The 22482-nt window shown below is 38.1% G+C and overlaps 2 protein-coding genes and 1 non-coding gene across 3 annotated transcripts in view; all 3 read right to left on the bottom strand.

Annotated features, from left to right (window-relative positions):
* The window catches only part of PSMA8 (proteasome 20S subunit alpha 8), a 29743-nt gene extending 9368 nt beyond the window's left edge, over positions 1–20375 (bottom strand). The window contains exons 1-3 of the mRNA XM_027127650.1: positions 20177–20375; positions 4691–4817; positions 2579–2703 (exon numbers count right to left, since the gene is read on the bottom strand). Of these exons, the coding sequence (XP_026983451.1) occupies positions 2579–2703; positions 4691–4817; positions 20177–20278 (354 nt within the window). The 5' untranslated portion in view covers positions 20279–20375. The remainder of the gene's footprint in view (positions 1–2578; positions 2704–4690; positions 4818–20176) is intronic.
* LOC113631310 (60S ribosomal protein L22-like 1) lies at positions 11606–12109 on the bottom strand. The gene has a single exon (XM_027127649.1). It carries the CDS (start codon positions 12085–12087, stop codon positions 11719–11721), a length of 369 nt encoding a protein of 122 aa, XP_026983450.1. The 5' UTR covers positions 12088–12109; the 3' UTR covers positions 11606–11718.
* LOC113631383 (U6 spliceosomal RNA) lies at positions 13215–13316 on the bottom strand. Its single transcript, XR_003437299.1, has one exon. It is a non-coding gene; the product is annotated as a U6 spliceosomal RNA (small nuclear RNA).
* Positions 20376–22482: the final 2107 nt, after the last annotated feature.

Genomic DNA, 22482 nt, shown 5'->3' with positions numbered 1-22482 from the left:
TTTACTTGTCTACATATCTGTTTTTAAATTTTAATTGTATTATATCTATATTTATAGGCCACTTTAAGTTTCGGGGTTTTTTGGGGTTTTTTTTGGCTTCATGGCTTGTGGGATCTTAGTTCCCAGACCAGGGATTGAACCCGGGCCCCCTGCAGTGGAAGCATGGAGTCCTAACCACTGGACAGCCAGGGAATTCCAAACCACTTTAAATTTTGAATGCAAATAGTGAGTTAAAACATAAACTCTTTTTTTTAATAACATACTTTTTTATAAATTTATTTATTTTTATTTTTGGCTGCGTTGGGTCTTCGTTGAGGCGCGGTCTTTCTCTAGCTGTGGTGAGCAGTGGCTACTCTTCGTTGCGGTGCATGGGCTTCTCATTACGGTGGCCTTTCTTGTTGCGGAGTACAGGCTCTAGGCACGTGGGCTTTAGTAGTTGTGGCACGCAGGCTCAGTAGATGTGGCTCACGGACTCTAGAGCACAGGCTCAGTAGTTGTGGCGCACGGGCTTACTTGCTCGGCAGCATGTGGGATCTTCCTGGATGAGGGATCGAACCCATGTCCCCTGCACTGGCAGGCAGATTCTTAACCACTGCACCACCAGGGAAGTCCACAATATAAACTCTTAAAGAATAGGGTTTGTCTTTTTTCTCTGTATTTCCTAATGTTCCTAGTTCACACCTAGGTATGAAGTAGATGTTTTGTAAATATACTTTAGAGGAGAGAAACTTTTACCTTATTTGCTTAATTAACCACTTTTTTTGTTTTGTTTTGTATTGGCTGCACCGTGCTGCATGTGGGAACTTAGTTCCCCCACCAAGGATCAAACCCACGCCCCCCGCACTGGAAGCGTGGAGTTGTAACCACTGGACCTCAAGGGAAGTCCTAATCAACCACTTTTTAATGAAAAAGTAACATATGCACAACTTAAAATAATTTAAAAGAACAAAAGGTGTACATGGGGATAACTCTTTTGTCCCAGAGCCTCAGCCTCCTCCTCAGTAACAACCCCACTGTTACAGATTCACAATGTATATTTCTATAAATGTTCCACGCATAATAGCTTTTGTATTTCCAAAAGAAAACCTAAAATCCACATTTGGGAGCCTTGTATATACAATGTTCCGCACCTTGTTTTTTGGTGAGTACCTTTTAACTACTGGGAAATCAAAGCAAAGAAAAAAGAAAAACAGAACAATATAAAAATGTTGAACTTTCTTGAAACATGAATTAAATTAAAAAAAATTTATGTAATCTAAAACTTTATTATCTAGAATATATAGAACCTATTAAAAAATCTGTGTAGACAAATGGTAAAATCCATGCCAGGAAGTATTCTAAATGCATTAAAATGTACTAAATCATTTAATCCATACTGTAATTCAACAAACATTATTGTAACATTCATTTTATAAATAAGAAAATTGAGGCAAAACAGGCTAAATAGTTTTCCCAAGGCATTAACTAGGAAGTAGCAAAGCCAGGATTTAAATCCCAAAATTCTGGCTCCTGGGAGTACATTCTTAACTACTAGAGTGCCTGTCAAAAGGAAAGATAGTTTACACTGGGAGAAATGAAAATAGCATACCAACATGTGGAAAAAAACTGACCTTACTACTAATTATAAAATACAAATTAAAACAACTATTACAGTACTATGTTATACTTATTTGCAAAATAAAAGAAAAATGAAAAACCCAATGCTGATGATTCTTCAGGGATGTATTTATGCATTGCTAGTTGTACAATAAAAATTTGTTCAATCTTTTTAGAAAGCAATTTAGCTACGTATAACAAGAGTCTTAAAACTAATTACAATCTCTAATCTAGTAATTCCATACTGAAAATTAATTTAACAATATAATTCAAAAAAGAAAAACAAAAGCTGTGACAAAGATAGAGTAATGTTATTAAAGCAGCAAATTGAGAGAGAGACAGAGAGAAAGCCAGAGAGAGAGAGAGAGAGAGAGAGAGAGAGACAGAAAAGGAGAAAAGGAAAGAAACTGGAAACAACCTAAATAATTACCAGATAGTAACTAGAAACAGTACTATATAGTTCGTAAGGATGGTAAGTATAAGGAGATGTTGCCATATTTAAAGAACAAAGAAAATGATAATAAATGAAACAATACTTGTATACATCATGATTATACTAAATGTAAAATCATGTTTCTACACATGGACTCAGAAGAAGTCATATCTAAACCTGATCAGTTATGTTTAGCTTTGTAGGTGAAACAATCATGGGTATTTCTTTGGAAAACTTTAAAACATGTGTTTTATTGCTACATCTCTGATGTAGAAATCTGTACAACTGTAGAAATCTCCTTAAAAGGTTACTCGTTTTTTAAAATTTAATATAATTCTCAGAATTGACATTGATTGAGATTTCTGATATCAAATCAATCTACTCCACTGGAATAAGAATGTGAGTTTGAAGTTAAGTGTGAGAAATAATAAGGAATTTAGCATGTTTTAATAGACTAAATGGTTGGAGTGACTGTAGTATTCCCATGACAGGACCCATAATGATGGAAAAGAAGAAAACTTGAAGAAATCTGTTGGAATACTGGCTTACCTGCTTTAAGGTTGCTATGAAGCGAGTTATATATTCTACAGTGACTGGGTCCTCAACTGTAAGCTTATGACTCTGGCACTCCACACGAGCTCTGTTTATTACTACTCTTGCATCAGCAGTCAGTCCTATAAAAGTAGTCGATACATTAGAAAAAAAAGGATGGCATTTTTTCTTGTCAAAAGGGTTTTGGCCACCATGATATTTTTCTTGTAACATCCTTTGTTTTTTCCTATATATATATATATATATATATATATATATTTTTTTTTTTTTGTGGTACGCGGGTCTCTCACTGTTGTGGCCTCTCCTGTTGCAGAGCACAGGCTCCAGACGCGCAGGCTCAGCGGCCGTGGCTCACGGGCCCAGCCGCTCCGCGACATGTGGGATCCTCCCGGACCAGGTCACAAACCCGTGTTCCCTGCATTGGCAGGCGGACTCTCAACCACTGCGCCACCAGGGAAGCCCTCTTTTTTTTAATGTAAGCATTTATAGCTATAAATTTTCCTCTTAGCAATCCTTTGGCTGCATCCCGTAAGTTTTGTATGTTGTGTTTTCATTTTCATTTGTCTCAAGATATCCTCTAATTTCTCTTGTGATTTCTTCTTTGATTCATGGGGTTTTTTAGGTGTACTCTTTAATTTCCACATATTGTGGATTTTTCCATTTTTCTTCTGCTCTTGATTTCTAGTTTTATTCAATTTTGGTCAGAAAAAATACTTTGTATGATTTCAACCTTTTAAAATGTATTCAGACTTGTTCTGTGGCAAAATGATTCCTTTTATAAGATAGTAAGGTAAAGGCTATTTTTTGCTCAATAAAGTTTTTAAACTTCAATACAAAAGTTTGGTTTTGAAAAAAAAACAATTAGAAAAGGAGCAAAAAGAAAAAAAAGACAAGAAACATGTCTTGTTTGCTATACAGTGGCAAATAAACACAAGAAAATATGTTCAACATCATTAGCTATGAGGCAAATGCAAATTAAATCCAACAAGAGATTTCACGACACACCTATACAAATGTCTAAAATAAAAAATAGTAACAACACAAATGCTAACGAGGATGCAGAGAAAATGAATCATTCATATATTGTGAGCAAGAATGCAAAATAGTACAGCCTCTCTGGAAAACAATTTGGCAGTCTTTTATTAAACTAAACATGCATTATTATATGACCCAGCAACTGTGCTCAAGCATTTATCCCAGAAAAATGAAAACGCAAAAACCTGTACATGAATGTTCACACCAGCTTTATTTGTAATAGGCAAAAATTGGAAATAATCCAAATGTCCTTTAATTGGTGAGTTGTTAGCAAAGTGTGGTATATCTCGTACCATGGAATACTATTTGGCAATAAAAAGCAATGGAGTAATGACATATGCAATAACTTGGATGAACTGCAAGGGAATTATGCTGAACAAGAAAAGCCAATATGAAAAGGTTATATACCACGTGATTTTATTCATACAACATTCTCATGCAAAATTACACAGATAGAGAATAGATTAGTAGTTGCCAGATGTCAGACACAAGAAGGAGGAATAGCATGATGTAGCCCTGTGATGACCAAAGAGTTGTATATCTTGATTTTGGTGATGGCTACATGAATGTACGCATGTTAAATCTATTAAACCTACACACACACACACACACACACACGCACACACACACACACACACACAAATGCACGCAAATGAATGCACACAGAGCTGGTGAAATCTGGATAAGCTCTGTGGCTTGTACCAATGTCAATTTACTGGTTTTTAAAGATGTTACCTTTGGAGGAAACTGGGTAAAGGGGACTTCCCTGTGTTGTTTTGTAACTTCCTAAGTATAATTATTTCAAAGTAAAAAGTTTAAAAAGAAAACAGCTACCTAAAGTTATAATTAAGGTAATATATTTCTTTTAACATTTATGTTTTATTAAAGCTCATTATCAGAAATGCTGGTTTAGAGTTGTGATTTCCCAAAAAATATAAGGCATACTGTTTATGTTTAATAAGAAATGGAGTTTAGCTCTATATGTTGTATAAATATTGCATAACAGCTACAGAGGGGCCAACTGTTACTCTACTACACCAAGATACTCTATCATTATTGTAGGTCCCTAAGTACCTGCAAAAGCCATGCAGACATGGTCATCAAGGGCACAAATTTTCCTCACAATTCTTTCATCTTGAAGCTTGGCAACAGATTTTTTTTCGACCCCAAGCACAACTATATCAGCACCTCGAATTCCAACCTGTTGAGTCATTAAAAAAACATAACGAGTTGTCAGTTTTAACACTAAAATCAAATTATTCTAACATATGACTTATGGAGAAAGGCTTTTCCTTAACCTTCAATAAAAATGAGAAAAGGAGACTTCTAAGAAAATAGATGCATAGGTATAGGCTTACGGGAAGTTCATTTCCCAAACTCAAAGCAAAGACAAATAGGTATAAACTAGAAGAATACACCACCAATGCTGAAACTACGTGAGTGTCCTAATCTCATACAGTACACCTAAAGAAGTACTATCTCAATAAAGAAAAAATTTAACCCAAATGAAAGAAGATGCTGGAAATACATGTGAATTCCTTATAGAATGGGTAGTACCAGTGCTGGTGGTAGGAGAAGTAGTATAGAAAGTCAAGTAGAAAAAATCCTGAAAGCTCTCCCATGAATCTCACAATTTGGAGGGATAAGGAATAGGGGCCATAAGTAGCCAAGAGAAAGACCAAATGCCCTCACGCTACATCGGTGATAAGGAACACCTCAATGCAAACATGAATATAACAAGAAGAATCACTATTGCTCCACTCTCCACTCCTTCACTTGGGAAGGAAGTGGGAAAAAAGAATAATATAAAATAAAGATAAAGATAAAAAATAATAAATAATATAAAATAAAGATAAAGATAAAAAATAATAAAGAATAATGTGTAAGAGTAGTAGCTCTCAGATAGGGACTTCTGGGAAACATGACCCTTTTCTCAGGGGTTCAAGAGCAATCTATGAGAATTTTAATTCTGTATTACAATGGTAATGTAAATATTTTGAGAGGCATTTGTGTTTTATGATTGCCTTGTGACCAAATGTGGTATTAGTACTGTTTTATACAATATAATTATGCAAAAAGGTGTGCTTGAATTAGTATTATTGAAGTAAAAATATAGAACAAGTTAAATATATAGAACTAGATCTGAGACTACATCTTCCAGTTAAGTAAAACACAATTTATCAAGGCTTTTGCTCTTATTGTTCCCTTACTTCAAGTCTGTCCGTTTATCTAACAGTCCTTCTCTTACCATTCTATCCAACATCAGCAACCCTCCCCCACCACATCCCACCCTCACCTAATACACACATGTCGAACTTTATACCCTACAGGGAATATGCCTTTCTACCAAGCCATGGGACATTATAACACTTTAACATATATTAGGACTCAAAAAAAAATCTCAATATTTTCCCAAAATTGAAATAAATCCAATTCAATTCATTGGTCACAAGAGAATACAATATGTAGCTCTCACCTAAATAATTTTTGACTTGATAAAGTGATTAAAACTGTCAGAACAGACTATTTAGAAAATGTTTATAATGAAAATCCTAATATTAAAGTCTTCTGTGGATGAAATTAAGCTCAGAAGAAAATTCATAATCTCACTTTATAAAATCAAGTAAAAATTAAGAATTCATTCAAGAAGATCAAAAAGGAATAAAAATACTTAAGCTAAACTTAAGAGGTGAAGTAAGGCAAAAGCAGAAATTAATGGTTAGGGAGAAAACAATACAATAGATAAATAATACTAAGATTTAAAAAAAAAATTTTTTTTATTTTTGGCAGCACTGAGCAGCTTGCGGGATCTCAGTTCCCTGACCAGGGATTGAACCTGGACCACAGCAGTGAAAGCCCAGAATCCTAACCAATAGGCCACCAGCAGACTCCCCAAGATACGTTTTTTAAAAAAAATAATTGAAAGCAGTATTTCAGTTAATATAGCCAAGAGGAGGAAAGGATTAAATAAATATATGCACATGTGAAAAAGTAGGAATTTAAAAATTCTAAGTTAATAAATTTGAAAACCTGACTGAAAAAAGATGACAGATTAGAAAAATTAAAAATTGCTCATACTTACTCAAGAAAAGATAGAAGTCTCACTCTCACTAACCAACATGGGATAATTTCAGGAAAGAACTATTCCTCAAAAGCAAGTGTCAGACCTAGAAGGTTCATGGATAAATTCTTTCTAATCTTCTGTTATAGGTACTTCCTATGCTATTTAAATTATTCTATGGTGCAGATCAAAATTGAAATATTCTTAATGCTTTTTAAAAATTATTTTGATTGATTTTTGGCTGCGTTGGGTCTTCGTTGCTGTGCGCGGGCTTTCTCTAGTTGCGGCGAGCGGGGGCTACACTTCATTGTGGTGTGTGGGCTTCTTATTGCTGTGGCTTCTTTTGTTCCGGAGCACGGGCTCCAGGCGCCCGGGCTTCAGCAGCTGGAGCACATGGGCTCATTATTCGTGGCGCACGGGGTTAGTTGCTCCGCAGCATGTGGGATCTTCCTGGACCAGGGATCGAACCCGTGTTCCCTGCATTGTCAGGTGGATTCTTAACCACTGTGCCACCAGGGAAGTCCCCCTAATGCTTTTAGGGAAAGCTACGTAACAATGTTAAAATCTGGCAAAAAGTACTAATGATGTTCACTTAGGAAACCTGATGCCCATTCAAAATGATATTCATAAATAGAATCTAGAGGTACAGAAAAATAACAATATACCATAAATAGTATGGTTCATTCCAGGAGTTTTAGGAACATCAATAAAAGTAAATCTTTTAATATAAATGTTACACTGGGTAAGTGGAGATCTGTTATTTTTGGCCTTCTGATAAGAACAGAACTTCAATTGTTCTTGAAAAAATACTGAGTCTTTAGGTGGGGCTATAATGTAACCCAGCCTAGCCAAATGATAAATCCTTAAAGTTTTACTGGAAGTGTTTGGAAGATAAGATAATTCCTTCTGCTGTACCTAGAGCTGGCAGCCTGAAGCCTAGGGCTCTCTGGGAGCCACCACGTAGAGATGTTATGTCTGAGGGTGAAAGTAACAGGGAGAGGAAGCGAGAGACAGAAGGGGAGAGAGAAGGAGAGAAAGGGAGGAAGAGACACACCAGTTCTGCTGACATCGTTTGATACCCTAGCAGCCATATAGTTGAACCTGAAAGCAAGGTTTACCTCTGCTCCCTTTGGATACTTGACTCAATAGATTTATTTTTTTTGCTTAGTTTGATTTGAATTTCTGATACCGGCAACTGAAATAGTACAAACTAAAACAATCAAATAGTAAAAATAAAAAGTAAACGATAAAACTACAAAGACGTGATAAAATTCAACATCCATACCTAAATTAAAAATAACACTAGAAAAGCAGGAAGAAGATTATTTGTGAAAACTATTTCAAAGCTTGTTAAAAGTATCACAAATCAGCAGCCAGGTTCGTCTCAGAATATGAATCACCGTCCATTCAACTGTTCAAGCCAAAAATCTGGTTGACATCCTTTATCATTCCTTCTTCCACACTATCCATTTCCAATCAATCACCAAGTTTCTGTCCATTTTACCTGCAAAAGCTATCCACTTCTTCCTATCACCACTCTAGTAAAAGCAACCATCATTTCTTGCCTGGACTACATACTACTGCATATCCTAATAGGTTTTCCAGTTTCTTCTCTTGTTCCCCACCTTCCTCCTTCCAGCCTCACCCTTCACTGTACCCCCATCTAGTCTCCACAAAGCAGCCAGCATGAGCATTTAAAAACATCAACAAGGTCAGATTACTCTCCAGTTGAATATCCTTCCGCTGCCCTTAGAAACTTTTTTCAAACTCCTTAGTCTTGCCAATAGAGCTGGGCATGATCTGACCCCTGCCTACTTCTACAATAGTATGTAACGGTTGTTAACCAAGCACCAGCTACACTACCTTCTTTCAAGACTTCTCAAACACAATTCTGTTTCCCTCCTCTGAGCCTTCACATGTGGTATTCCCACTGTCTGGAATGCTTCTCCTCTTATTTCAGGTCTCAATTTAAATCTCACCTCAAGGAGTCCTTCTGTATTATTCTCTAAACAACCTATCTTTTCATGCAATCAACACATTTATAATTATTTATTCATTATACTTACCTCTCCAAATCGTTAAATCTATGAGGGCCAAAAAAATAATCAGGCAAATCTAGATGGGGGATACTACTGAACAATTAATCCAGTCTCTTCAAAAAGTCCAAGGCGGGCTTCCCTGGTGGTGCAGTGGTTGAGAGTCTGCCTGCCAATGCAGGGGACACGGGTTCGTGCCCCGGTCCGGGAAGATCTCACATGCCGCGGAGCAGCTAGGCCTGTGAGCCATGGCTGCTGAGCCTGCATGTCTGGAGCCTGTGCTCCGCAACAGGAGAGGCCACAACAGTGAGAGACCCGTGTACCACACACACAAAAAAAGTCCAAGGCATGAAAATAAAGGGGGATGCTGTTCAAGAATAAAAGAGATATCTAACAGCTTACTGCAATGCATGGATTTTAGATTCAGACTCAAACAAAAGAGCTATAAAAAGATATTTTGTAAGCAATAAGGAAAATTAGAATGTAGACTATTACAAAATATTAAGGAATTTTTGTTAATTTCATTGGGAGTGATCATGGTTTTAAAAAAACATCTTTTTTGGGACTTCCCTGGTGGTCCAGTGGGTAGGACTCCATGCTCCCAATGCAGGGGCCCCAGGTTCGATCCCTGGCTGCGGGACTAGATCGTGCATGTGTGCCACAACAAAGAGTTCGCATGCCACAATGAAGAGTTTGCATGCCACAACTAAGAAGTCCGCGTGCCGCTACTAAGGAGTCCACATGCCGCAACAAAAGATCCTGCATGCTGCAACAAAGATCCCCTGTGCTGCAACTAAGACCCGGCACAGCCAAAGTAAATAAATAAATATTAAAATAAATAAATAAAAATAAAAAACATCCTTTTTAATCGAGATAAATACTGAAATATTTACAGGGGAAATATCATAATATCTGGGATTTATTTTAAAATACTTCATTGAAAAATGAATTTCAACTTCAGCCTCACACCATATAAAAAAATTAACTCAATATGGATCATAGAATTTGTCTGGGGACTTCCCTGGTGGTGCAGTGGTTAAGAATCTGCCTGCCAATGCAGGGTACATGGGTTCGAGCTCTGGTCCGGGAAGATCCCACATGCTGTGGAACAACTAAGCCCATACACCACAACTACTAAGTCTGCACTCTAGAGCTCAAGAGCCCACAACTACTGAGCCCACGCATCACAAAAACTGAAGCTCTTGCACCTAAAGCCCATGCTCCGCAACAAGAGAAGCCACTGCAATGAGAAGTCCACACACCATAACAAAGAGTAGCCCCTACTCACCACAACTAGAGAAAAGCCCACACGCAGCAACAAAGACCCAACACAGCCAAATAAACACAGCCCAACAAAACTAAATAAATAAATTTATTAAAAAAAAAATTCGCCTGTGAAGCCATCACATCCTGAACTTTTGTTTGTTGGAAGATTTTTAATCATAGTTTCAATTTCAGTACTTGTAATTTGTCTGTTCATATTTTCTATTTCTTCCCGGTTCATTCTTGGAAGGTTGTACCTTCTAAGAATTTCTTCTAGATTGTCCATTTTAATGGTGTGTAGTTGCTTGTAGCAGTCTCTTATGAGCCTTTGTATTTCTGTGGTATCCATTTTAACTTCTCCTTTTTCATTGCTAATTTTATTAATTTGAGTCCTCTCCCTTTTTTTCTTGTTAAGTCTGGCTAAAGGTTTATCAATTTTGTTTATCTTCTCAAAGAACCAGCTTTTAGTTTCATTGATCTTTGCTATAGTTTCCTTCATTTCTATTTCATTTATTTCTGCTCTGATCTTTATGATTTCTTTCCTTCTACTAATTTGGGTTTTGTTTTTTCTTCTCTAGTTGCTTTAGGTGTAAGGTTAGGTTGTTTATTTGATATTTTTCTTGTTTCTTGAGGTAGGATTGTATTGCTATAAACTTCCCTCTTAGAACTGCTTTGCTGCATCCCATAGGTTTTCATTGTCATTTATCTCTAGGGATTTTTGGATTTCCTCTTTGATTTCTTCAGTGATCCATTGGTTCTCTAGTAACATTGTTTAGCCTCCATGTGTGTGTGGTTTTTACAGTTTTTTTTCTGTAATTGATTTCTTTTTTTTTTTTTTTAAGAGAATTTAAATACTTTATTATATAAAGTTATACCCAAAATTGTGCTTCATTTTTTCACTATATACTTTAACTCAAGGACATTTGTAAAAGTAGTACACTTCAGAAATCCTGGAAGAAATTCCACTAGCTATAGGCTATTTAAATACTGCTTACAGAAAGTATTAAAAACAACAACAGATGAGTACCAAAGAACTTGTTTACAAAACAGAAGTAGAGTAACAGATGTAGAAAACAAACTTATGGTTACCAGGGGATAAGGGCAGCGGGGGTGGGGATAAACTGGGAGATTGGGACTGACATGTACACACTACTACACATAAAACAGATAACTAATAAGAACCTGCCGCATAGCACAGGGAACTCTACTCAATACTCTGTAATGGCCTATATGGGAAAAGAATCTTAAAAAAGAAAAGGAGTGCATGTGTATAACTGATTCACTTTGCTGTACACCCGAAACCAACAAAACACTGTAAATCAACTATACTCCAATAAATTTTTTTAAAAAAAAGTATTAAAGGGGGCTTCCCTGGTGGCGCAGCGGCCGAGAGTCCACCTGCCGATGCAGGGGACACGGGTTTGTGCCCCAGTCTGGGAGGATCCCACGTGCCACGGAGCGGCTGGGCCCGTGGGCCATGGCCGCTGGGCCTGCGCAACTGGAGCATGCGGGAGGGGCCACAACAGTGAGAGGCCCGAGCCGAAGAAAAACAAACAAAAAAAAGTATTAAAGGAAAGCCAGCACCATATAAACAGCATACACTTAAATCAAAGAGATGAATGCTTAACATACAGAGTAATGTTTTTTATTCACTGATAAACTGAAGGTCCATTTCCAGATGTTTCTCTTGTATACTTCATTTGTTTTGTTAGCAAGCAAAGCCCTGAAAGGGATGGCTTCATCTAGTCCTCAGACTCGGATCCATCTTCATCTTGACTAATCTGGAAGTAACGAAGTTCATAAGTCTCCTTGTCAGATGCAACCACACGAAGCCAATCACGAAGATTGTTCTTCTTAAGGTATTTCTTGGTGAGGTATTTCAAATACCTTTTAGAGAACTGTTTCTCAGAAGCAACTGTGATTTTACTGTTGAAGCGTTCAATGTGAACGACATTCCCAAGATTTCCAGTTTTTCCATTCACTTTAACCTTCTCCCGTAGAAACTGTTCAAAATTTCCAGAATCAAAAATTCCATCTTCTACTGGATGAGTAAGGTCCAAATTAAACTTCCAGGTTGACTTCTTAGGCTTCTTGTCTTTCTTCACGGCCATCTTGCACGCCGGCAGCGCGATCAGAGAGTTGTAATTGATTTCTAATCTCAGAGCATTGTGGTTGGAAAAGATGCTTGACATGATTTCAATTTTCTTAAATTTATCAAGGCTTGATTTGTGACCCAAGATGTGATCTATCCTGGAGAATGTTCCATGTGCACTTGAGAAGAAAGTGTATTCTGCAGTTTTTGGATGGAATGTCCTATAAATATCAATTAAGTCTATCTGGTCTAATGTGCCATTTAATGCTTGTGTTTCCTTATTAGTTTTCTGTCTGGATGATCTACACATTGGCATAAGTGGGGTGTTAAAGTCTCCCACTGTTATTGTGTTTCCCCTTTTATGGCTGTTAGCATTTGCCTTATATATTGAGGTGCTCCTATGTTGGGTGCACATATACATTTACAATTGTTATAACTTCTTCTTAGATTGATCCCTTGATCATTATGTAGTGTCCTTCCTTGTCTCTTGTAACAGTCTTTATTTTAAAGTTTATTTTGTCTGATATGAGTATTGCTACTACAGCTTTGTTTTGAATTGCATTTGCATGGAAATGCAAATCATTTTTCCATCCCCTCACTTTCAGTCTGTATGTGTCCCTAGGTCTGAAATGGGTCTCTTGTAGACAGCATATATACGGGTCTTGTTTTTGTATCCATTCAGCCAGTCTATGTCTTTTGGTTGGAGCATTTAATCTATTTACATTTAAGGTAATCATTGATATGTATGTTCCTACTGCCATTTTCTTAATTGTTTTGGGCTTGTTTTTGTAGGTCTTTTTTCTTCCCTTCCTCTTTTGTTCTCTTCTCTTGTGTTTCCCTCCTAGAGAAGTTCCTTTAGCATTTGTTGTAAAGCTGGTCTGGTGGTGCTGAATTCTCTTAGCTTTTGCTTGTCTGTAAAGCTTTTGACTTCTCCGTCGAATCTGAATGACAGCCTTGCTGGGCAGAATATTATTCATTGCAGGTTTTTCCTGTTCATCACTTTAAATATATCATGCCACTCCCTTCTGGCCTGCAGAGTTTCTGCTGAAAAATCAGCTGATAACCTTATGGGGATTCCCTTGTATATTATTTGTTGCTTTTCCCTTGTTGCTTTTAATATTTTTCTTTGTATTTAATTTTTGTTAGAAAAATATGGAATGCTATGAATTTGCATGTCATCCTTGAGCAGGGGCCACACTAATCTCTGTATTGTTCCAATTTTAGTATATGTGCTGCCAAAGTGAGCACTTAATATGGATCATAGAATCAAATGTAAAACTATAAACTCTTAAAAAAAAAAGGAGAAAATTTTGGGGATCTAGGCAAAGAGTTCTTCTACTTGACACCAAAAGCATGAACCATAAAAAGGAAAAAAATTATAAATTTGGCCTCATTAAAATTACAAACTTTTGCTCTGTGGATGTCCATGTGAAGAGGATGAAAAGACAAGGTACAGAGTGAGAGAAAATATTTGCAAACCACTTAACTGACAAAGTACCAGAATCTAGAATATATAAAGAACTGTCAAAACTCAACAGTAAAAAAACTAAACAGTCTAGTTAGAAAATGGACAAAAGACATGAAAGACATTTCACTGAAGAAGGTATACAGATGGCAAATAAGCACATGAAAATATGTTCAACATTATTAGCCATTAATGGCTAATTTAATTAAAACCACACTTAGGTATCACTACACACTTATCAGAATGGCTAAAATGAAAAACAGTAACACCAAATGCTGGCAAGGATGTGTAGAAACTGGATCACTAGCATATTGCTGGTAGGAATGTAAAATGGTACAGCCACTCGGGGAAACAATTTGACAGCTTCTTATAAAACATGCAATTACCATACAATCTAGTAATTGTACACTTGGGAGATTTATATCAGAGAAATAAAAACTTACGTTCATACAAAAGCCTGCTATGAATGCAGCTTTATTCATAACAGCTCCAAACTGGAAACAACTCAAATGTTCTCCAACACATGAATAGTTAAACACTGTGGTACATCCATACCATGGAACACTACTTGCAATAATATGCAACAACTTGGATGAATCTCAAGGGAAGAAACCAAATTCCAAAAGGTTTCATATTGTACGATGCCATTTAAATAACCTTTTGAAGTTAAAACAAATCAACCTCAACATTCTCTCCAGGCTTTTTCTCACCAACATTTAAATGTATGTTGAAGTCTCTCTTATCTTAAACAAAATCTTAAAGACCACTTCATTTCAATTCTGCCTCTCTCTCTCAACTTCAAGGCCAAATACTGTCATCAACTCTTAGCTTATAGTAACCTGCTTTCTACCCTACTCCTCCCAGTGTTTTGCCAAGGTAGACTACACATAGGGTCATTAAGGTCCCTTAAGGTTGCAGTCTACCCCAGTCTACATAGTCTATAGTCTAAATTTTGTCTTCTCTAGTTTAGAAGAGTTCTCAAGAATACTCATTTACTTGACCTTCAACATAGGTTTTGTTTTTGTTTTTGTTTTTGTTTTTGCGGTACGCGGGCCTCTTACTGTTGTGGCCTCTCCCGTTGCGGAGCACAGGCTCCGGACGCGCAGGCTCAGCAGCCATGGCTCACGGGCCCAGCCGCTCTGCGGCATGTGGGATCTTTCCGGACCGGGGCACGAACCCGCGTCCCCTGAATTGGCAGGCGGACTCTCAACCACTGCACCACCAGGGAAGTCCCAACATAGGTTTTAAGTAAGGGAGAGAAAGGATACACTTCAAAATACCAATAACTATCTCCAGCCCAGATCAATATCCTGAGTTCCAAATGTGTATATTCAGCTGCCTCACTGTCTCTGTGGATCAGGAATCTGGAAACAGTTTAGCCAAGTTCTCTGGCTCAGGGTCTCTCACAAAGCTGCAACCAAGTTGTCCCTCAGGACTGCACTCATCTCAAGGTTCATGGAGGAGAATCCATTTACAAGTTCACTCGTATGGTTGTTAACAAGATTCAGTTCCTTGTGGATTGTTGGACTAAGGACCTCAGTTCCATACTGGGTTTTGCTCCATACTGGGCTTTTAACAGAAGCTTCCCTCAGTTCCTTGCTACATAGTACCCTCCAAATGACAAATCACAACATGCCAACTGTGTTCCACCAGAGTAAACAAATGAGAGAGTGAGTGAGGATGAACAAGACGCAAGTCACCATCTGTAACGTAATATCTGAAGTGATGTTCCATCACTTTTGCCTATCCCATTCCTTAGAAGCAAGTCACTAGGTTCAGCCAACATCCAGGGGAGAGGGTTAAGGGCATGAACACCAGAAGGTGGGGATCATTAGAGGCCATTTTAGAGGCTGCCTACTACAGATTCTATAAGCATCTCAATCTCAAAAAGTCCAAACCTCAGTTATCTTCTCCTCATACTTAGTGCTTCATAGTCCCTAAAAAACTGGCAGTGCCATATGCTAAGAGGCTAAATCCAGAAATGGAGGCACCTCTCTAACTCCTCCCTCTTCAGTACCTCCTCTTCTCCTTCCCCCACCCCCAGCACCAGCCAAATAATCATCAAATGTATCAACTATGCTGCTTAAGTTTCTCCGGAATCTGCCTTATTTCCATTTTGGGCCCAACCTTAGTGAGAACTATTATCATCTTTCATCTAGACTACTTCCATAGACTCCCATGTGGTCTCCCTGCTTCCAGTCTTGATTTCACTAATCCACTGACCACGATGCAGTCTGAGAAGTCTTTGAAAAATAAAAATATGAAGAAAAAAGAAAAGAAAATCTGAATGTGGCATTCCTCTACCTAAAACCTGTATTAGGAGGGAACATTTCTCACTAGGCGAACCAAGACAACACAGAGATGGATTAGGGGCAAAAGGATCTAGGGACTATAATATTTACTTCTGCATATCAGCCTTCCTGCTCTCTTGATGCAGAGAGGCTTTATCTGTACAGAAAAAAAGATGGCCACCAGCAACCTTGGACTCATATCCCAACAGTTCTCCCAGAGGAAAAAAGCTGCCACTATCTCTAGCTAGAAAAGCCCCGAGGATGGACTTATTTGCCAGATTTCTGTCACTTGCTCATCACAGGAGGACAGAAACTATGAATGATTCTGCTCGGGTCATGTTAGTACCTCTTTGGTGGGACAAATGCAGTCTGTTATTAGAAAGACAGAACAGCAATAGTCACATCAAAAGCCTTCAAGGCTTCTTATTCCTTTAAAAGTATTCCGTGATCTGGCTCCTGTATCTAGCTTCATCTCTTCCCATTTTTCCACTGCTTCAGCAATCCTGAATGCCTTCCAGTTTGTGAACCATAGTCATATTTTCCTTCTTGGTCTTCCCATATGCTATTTCTTTTGTCTAAAATACTCTTCTCTTTCCCCTTCCACTTTTTCACCTGGCTAACTTTCATCTTTCAGGTGTCTACTTAAATATTACATACATCTTCATGGGGACCTAACACCTAGAATTCCCACAATACCTCATATTCTCTCATTATAATACTCAGATAGGCCTTGTTAGGACTATCTACTCATAGTCATCTAACGTTCCTGCTAGAGAGTAAGCTCTCTGAGGCCACTGACTGAGTCTATTTTGTCCACTGTGAAATCCTAGGACCTAGCACCACATTTGGCAGATGTAAGTGTTCAACAAAAATGTCTTGAAATAATAAATGAAAGTGCTGGAAGAAATACAGACCCAATTGAAGGAAAAGGAGAAAACAAAGGGATAGTAAAGAATAATACCTACCATTTATGAAGTACTTGCTGTGAACCAGACACTGCGCAAGATGCTGAACATGTATAATTGCTTCATTCATTTATCACATCAACACTATGAAGCAGGCACTATTTCGAGGCCTATTTTACTATTTAAAAAACCCCTGGGCTTCCCTGGTGGCGCAGTGGTTGAGAATCTGCCTGCTAATGCAGGGGACATGGGTTCGAGCCCTGGTCTGGGAAGATCCCACATGCCGCGGAGCAACTAGGCCTGTGAGCCACAACTACTGAGCCTGCGCATCTGGAGCCTGTGCTCTGCAACAAGAGAGGCCACGACAGTGAAAGGCCTGCACACCGCGATGAAGAGTGGCCCCCGCTTGCCACAACTAGAGAAAGGCCTTGCACAGAAATGAAGACCCAACACAGCCAAAAATAAAAATAAATAAAAGAAGGCTCAACATTAAAAAAAACAAAACAAACAAACAAAAACCCCTGAAGCTTAGAGAATTGCTTTACATGATATATATCTATCTTCCACACTCATGATGTCGACAGATAAGTAATATACAAAATTTATGAAATAAATTGCATGGTGCAATGCAAAGAGCAGAGGCTTTGGAACTAGAAAAACTTAAATGAGAATACGGACTCTATCACTTTCTAGTTGGGTACCTTCACCAAGCTATGGAAGCATCCGAATCATGGTTTCCACATACATTAAAAAGAGGATTAAATACTGTTCTTAATGTTAGATAATGTACATGAAATACATGGTATAAAATAGGTATTACTTAAATGGTAGGTTACTTCGTCAGTTCATCCACTATATATCTTGCAGTAGAAGCACAAAAGGAATTACACCATCTAGATTCTCAAAGATCTTACTATCCAGTTGGTGTGAGAAGACTATTAAGAATACCTGAAGTTAAAGAGAATATGAGGCTAAATAGTAAATACTCTACACTGCTCTGTGGTACAGATGATAAATTCAGAAGAAGAAAGAGATCCATGATAACTAGACTGGATCAGAGACAGGGCCACAAAGGAAAGAAATGTGCAGAGACTCTTAGAGGATAAGTAAGATGGAGAGTGACAGAGAGGTGTTTTTCACTCTCCCCACCTACAAGGCAGAAGCATATATTGGTAAAACCATGAAACTGCTTCCTTAATTAAAGAGCGTGGATGTGGATCATGTGAGATTTTCATGGCCAGACTGTGGAGCTGAGATTTGATAAAGTAGGAAATATGGAGCTAATAACAGTTTGGGGTCAGGGAAAGGACAGAATGAGGAAGGATAATAAACCTTAACCTTTTCATGGGAATATTGTGAAGGATTCATCTTTTTCTTCCCTAAAAAGGAAGTATTACCTCTTCGAAATGTTATTCAAACATATTTTTCATTTATATAAAAGGGAACTTGGGCTTCCCTGGTGGCGCAGTGGTTGGGGGGGTCCGCCTGCCGATGCACGGGGCGTGGGTTCGTGCCCCGGTCCGGGAGGATCCCACGTGCCGCGGAGCGGCTGGACCCGTGAGCCATGGCTGCTGAGCCTGCGCGTCTGGAGCCTATGCTCCGCAGCGGGAGGGGCCACAGCGGTGAGAGGCCCGCGTACCGCAAAAAAAAAAAAAAGAAAGAAAGAAGCAGAACCCAAGGACTCTAATTGTGGCCCATATAACTTTTTGTATTACCAAATAATATCATATCTACATACTGGTCACAACTGGCCAACCTCAGCTTATTTATAACTCATCATATCAACTGTCATTTATAGACAGAATATTTTGTGCCATATTTTAATAAACAAGTGCCATTGTAAACTTTACCCCACGTGAAAGGTCATAGTGCCCTCAAGGAAACACAATGAATAACTCCATACAAAGATGCAAATTATAATTTCAGAATCCTGAGATAAAACTGTCTCATCCTTCCAATGTGTCTTTAAAAATGCCCACTATAGGTATTTTTATATCCTTACCCTCTTACAGTTCATTACAAAGGAACCATCAATCAGTTCTAGAGCATTCTTAAAACATTTTAAATAGCCAATGCGGTTTCTTATTACACCTCAGTCTTCTCCCATTACTCCCTTTATTTTAGGTTCTTAAACTCGGGCATTATTTTCTAACCATATGTTTCATGGCATGCTGGGGATTATATAATTTTTGTTTTTATCAAAATGGTACCCTTTTGGTTTAAGCTACATCAGGCTTTTCTTAAATTTACAATTCCAAAAGAATTACTTACAAAACAGAAGTAAAACTAGAGGGCCCAATTAAATAGAAAAATACTTCAAAAAATGGTAAGATTCTTTATAGTGTTTTTTTTTTTTACCACTTTACATTTGATAGATTTATGATAAAAGTGAATTACTTCCTTTCATAACTAAGTTGGTATGGAAAGTGAGAGAAAATACAGATACTACTAGACTTAGAAATGCACTGCGTATTGTCATAGCTAGTGTCTCAATTTCCAAGATACACAACAAACATGCTCATGAAATTTGAAAGATTTAAAAAAATTGGATCCTCCTGAATTCAAAGGCTAGGATCTGGACGATTTGGGGTAATATATCTTTGGTCACCAGGGCACTTTTGTCCTTTTAAATTTTTATAAACCACCAAGATTATTAAATATAATTAAAACTTGGCAGGAGCATTACTGCTGCCCTGAATGTTTTAAAGTTTTTCAGAAATGTGGATATATCAATTTAAAGGAGGGTATAATCTCTCAAGGAATTCCAGTATTATTTAAAAACCAAACCAAAAGAAGTGGAAATGGCAAAAGAGCGGAGCTTCTTGGGCTTAAAACCTCTAGAAGGCTGCTAAATATTCAGGAGTAAATTTTTGGACAATTATTTTTAAAAGGTGAAAGTGTTGGAGTAGATTAGCATTTTCAACCATTCCCTCAACAAAGATTTAATTTTACATCGATTTAAGCCACATTTCAGGCATGGCCATGTTTGATTTTTACTGTAATTATTACTTTTCTATGTGTCTGCCAAATCCTGAGTTAGTGGACAGTGTGCATTCAGGCAGGCTGTTACAGGCTGAAAGAAGTCTTTTCTTTCTTTACAAGTCAGACACAGCATTAATATCTCTTCTACAGTCAAGGCTACAACACACACACACACACACACACACAGACACACACACACACACACACACACACACACCTAGTTAAACGTTTACAGCGACTGTTAAAGGCAGTTGCACAACGGAAACCTATGAAATCTACCAACTTTTAACTCCACGGCTTCCATCCCACATTTCAGAACAGCATCTCCCTTAATAAAGGAAGGAGGCAATTTTCACATGTGGGAGATTCTTTTCTTGTCCCCCTACACTGAGTGATGCGCTGGGGCAGCGGGGTAAGGAAGGCCTGAGGGCAGAGAAGGGTAGTGAAGAAGAGTTGCTCGCTCACCACGGTGGATCCTTTCTTTACCGCTTCCTGGGCATATTCCACTTGGAGTAGGTGTCCGTCCGGGGAGAAGACAGTAATTGCCCGGTCATACTGAGACGCCATTGGCGCAGGGCTACCGCAATATCCGCTGTGAGTCCCACACTGCCTCAGTCGAGGGGTCAGAGGAGTCGCACCTGCGGCCACATGCTACCCGGAAGTGCTTGCGCATGCTCAAGACGCCATCGGAAGTGATCACGGGGACAGCTCAGGGGTCCTCGTGGCCTTCCGCTGGTTCGAGGCTGTGCGTGCGAGTCGACTGTGTTCCTCCGCTATCCTTAGTGCCTGGCGCGTGTGTCCCAATTTTCCCACGCTGGTGTTGCTCCAGGAGTGGGGTTATTAAAATGACCCTCAAAGATTAGGGCTTAATAGTGAGAACTTCAAAGATCAGGTATTTTTGTTTTCACAAACCTATTAGAGAACCAGTGGTAAGTTAATTTTCAACCTCTTATTTTTGGATTCAAATTCTGAAATGTCCTTCTCTCTCTTTCTCTTCCCCTCCGTCCTTGGTTATCTTACATTATTTTAACCCAAAGAAGTTATAATTTTCGAATTTCCATTTGTCCTTGCACTTGCTCGCGCTCTTTCTCTCTTTTCATTTCTTTCGTCCATTTCTGCCTTGTGATCAAAATAGAGCAAATGAGCAAATAGTCCATCAAAGTAATGTTAATGATAGGAATTAAGGTAATACTATTTTAACCAAAGAAATTTTCTAAAAGCCCAAATTATGCTAACTTGAAAGATATCTGCAAATTTAACTGTTCTATAAAGTCTGTATAATCTGGTACAACATTACTACCTGTGAAACAACTCTTGGCTCTTTGTCCTCATCAATAAAATGGGAATATTTAAAAACTGGTAGAAAAGTGTTCGTCTGAGGTTTAATGTATTTATAGGTATAAATAACTTAAAATGGTGCCTAGTGGATAGTAATAGCCAGGTAAGTTTAAGTATTGTTATTACTTTCCATGTTTGTTGTTTTCCATCGGGGAGGATCTTAAGCTTGGTGAAACCAACCTTAACTAAAAAAAGAAAAAAGGGTACCCACAAAAGAGGAGAACTCCATACCCTCAATTCCAAATACTTAATTCAGAGTTTTAGTTGACTACTAAAAGCAATTTGTATGCCCATCTTTTTCTTTAATATTAGAAACTCTTGAAAAGTCTGGTTTTACTAAAAAAGAAAAAAATTCCTAACCAAACCAATTCACTCTAATGTTTCAAGAGTTTCTGAAATTTACAATGTTATGGTAAACCAACATTTGCAAGAAGCTGTTATTTAAAAAGTGTCTTGGTGTCCTTGTTGAATAATATGATTTTTTCTTTTTCTTTTTACATGATTATAGATCACAAGAAATTTCAAAAATCGTGCAGAGAGGTCCCCTGTACCTTTCACCCAGCTTCCCCCAATGGTAATATTTTAACATAACTATAGTACAATATCAAAACCAGGAAAATGACATTGGTACAAACTTATTCAGCTTTTACCAGTTTTACATGTACTCATTTGTGTATGTGTGCATAGTTCTATGTAATTTATCATGTGTAGATTGGTATACGCACTACCACAATCAAATACAGAACTGTTCCATGACCACAAAGGTCCCTTGTGCTGTTCACTTACAGTCATACCCATCCTACTTCCCTCCCCCAACCCTGGAAACCACGAATCTGTTCTTCATCTCTGTAATTTTGTCATTTCAAAAATTTTATATAAATAAAATCATACAGTATGTAACTTTTTATTTTAAGATAATTGTAGATTCACAGGAAGTTACAATGATAATACAGAATGGTCTCCTGTACCCTTCACTTAGTTTACCCAATATGTTACATTTTATTGACTATAGTACAATATGAGAATGAGGAAATTGACGTTGGTAGAAAATATGTATATAGCTTTGATTGAAAGACATATTGAAAGTGTTATGATGTATTTTAGCATTTATTTCACAAATATGATAGCATTAAAATGTTGACAAGGATTAATTGACACATTTGTGATTCACATTGACACTGCAGCTTAACACTGTGGCTTTAGGCAGGTATATTTCACTTCACAAAAAACTAGTTTCCTGGGCTTCCCTGGTGGCTCAGTGGTTGAGAGTCCGCCTGCCGATGCAGGGGACACGGGTTCGTGCCCCGTTCCGGGAAGATCCCACATGCCGCGGAGCGGCTGGGCCTGTGAGCCAATGGCTGCTGAGGCTGCGCGTCTGGAGCCTGTGCTCCGCGACAGGAGAGGCCACAACAGTGAGAGGCCCGCGTACTGCA

Source organism: Aethalodelphis obliquidens, unplaced genomic scaffold (assembly GCF_003676395.1).
Source record: "Aethalodelphis obliquidens isolate GAN/ISIS:26980383/991018 unplaced genomic scaffold, ASM367639v1 scaffold32, whole genome shotgun sequence".
Lineage (NCBI taxonomy): Eukaryota > Metazoa > Chordata > Mammalia > Artiodactyla > Delphinidae > Aethalodelphis > Aethalodelphis obliquidens.
Note: the sequence above shows the minus strand (reverse complement) of the source record. Positions and strands in the feature narration are given on the sequence as shown.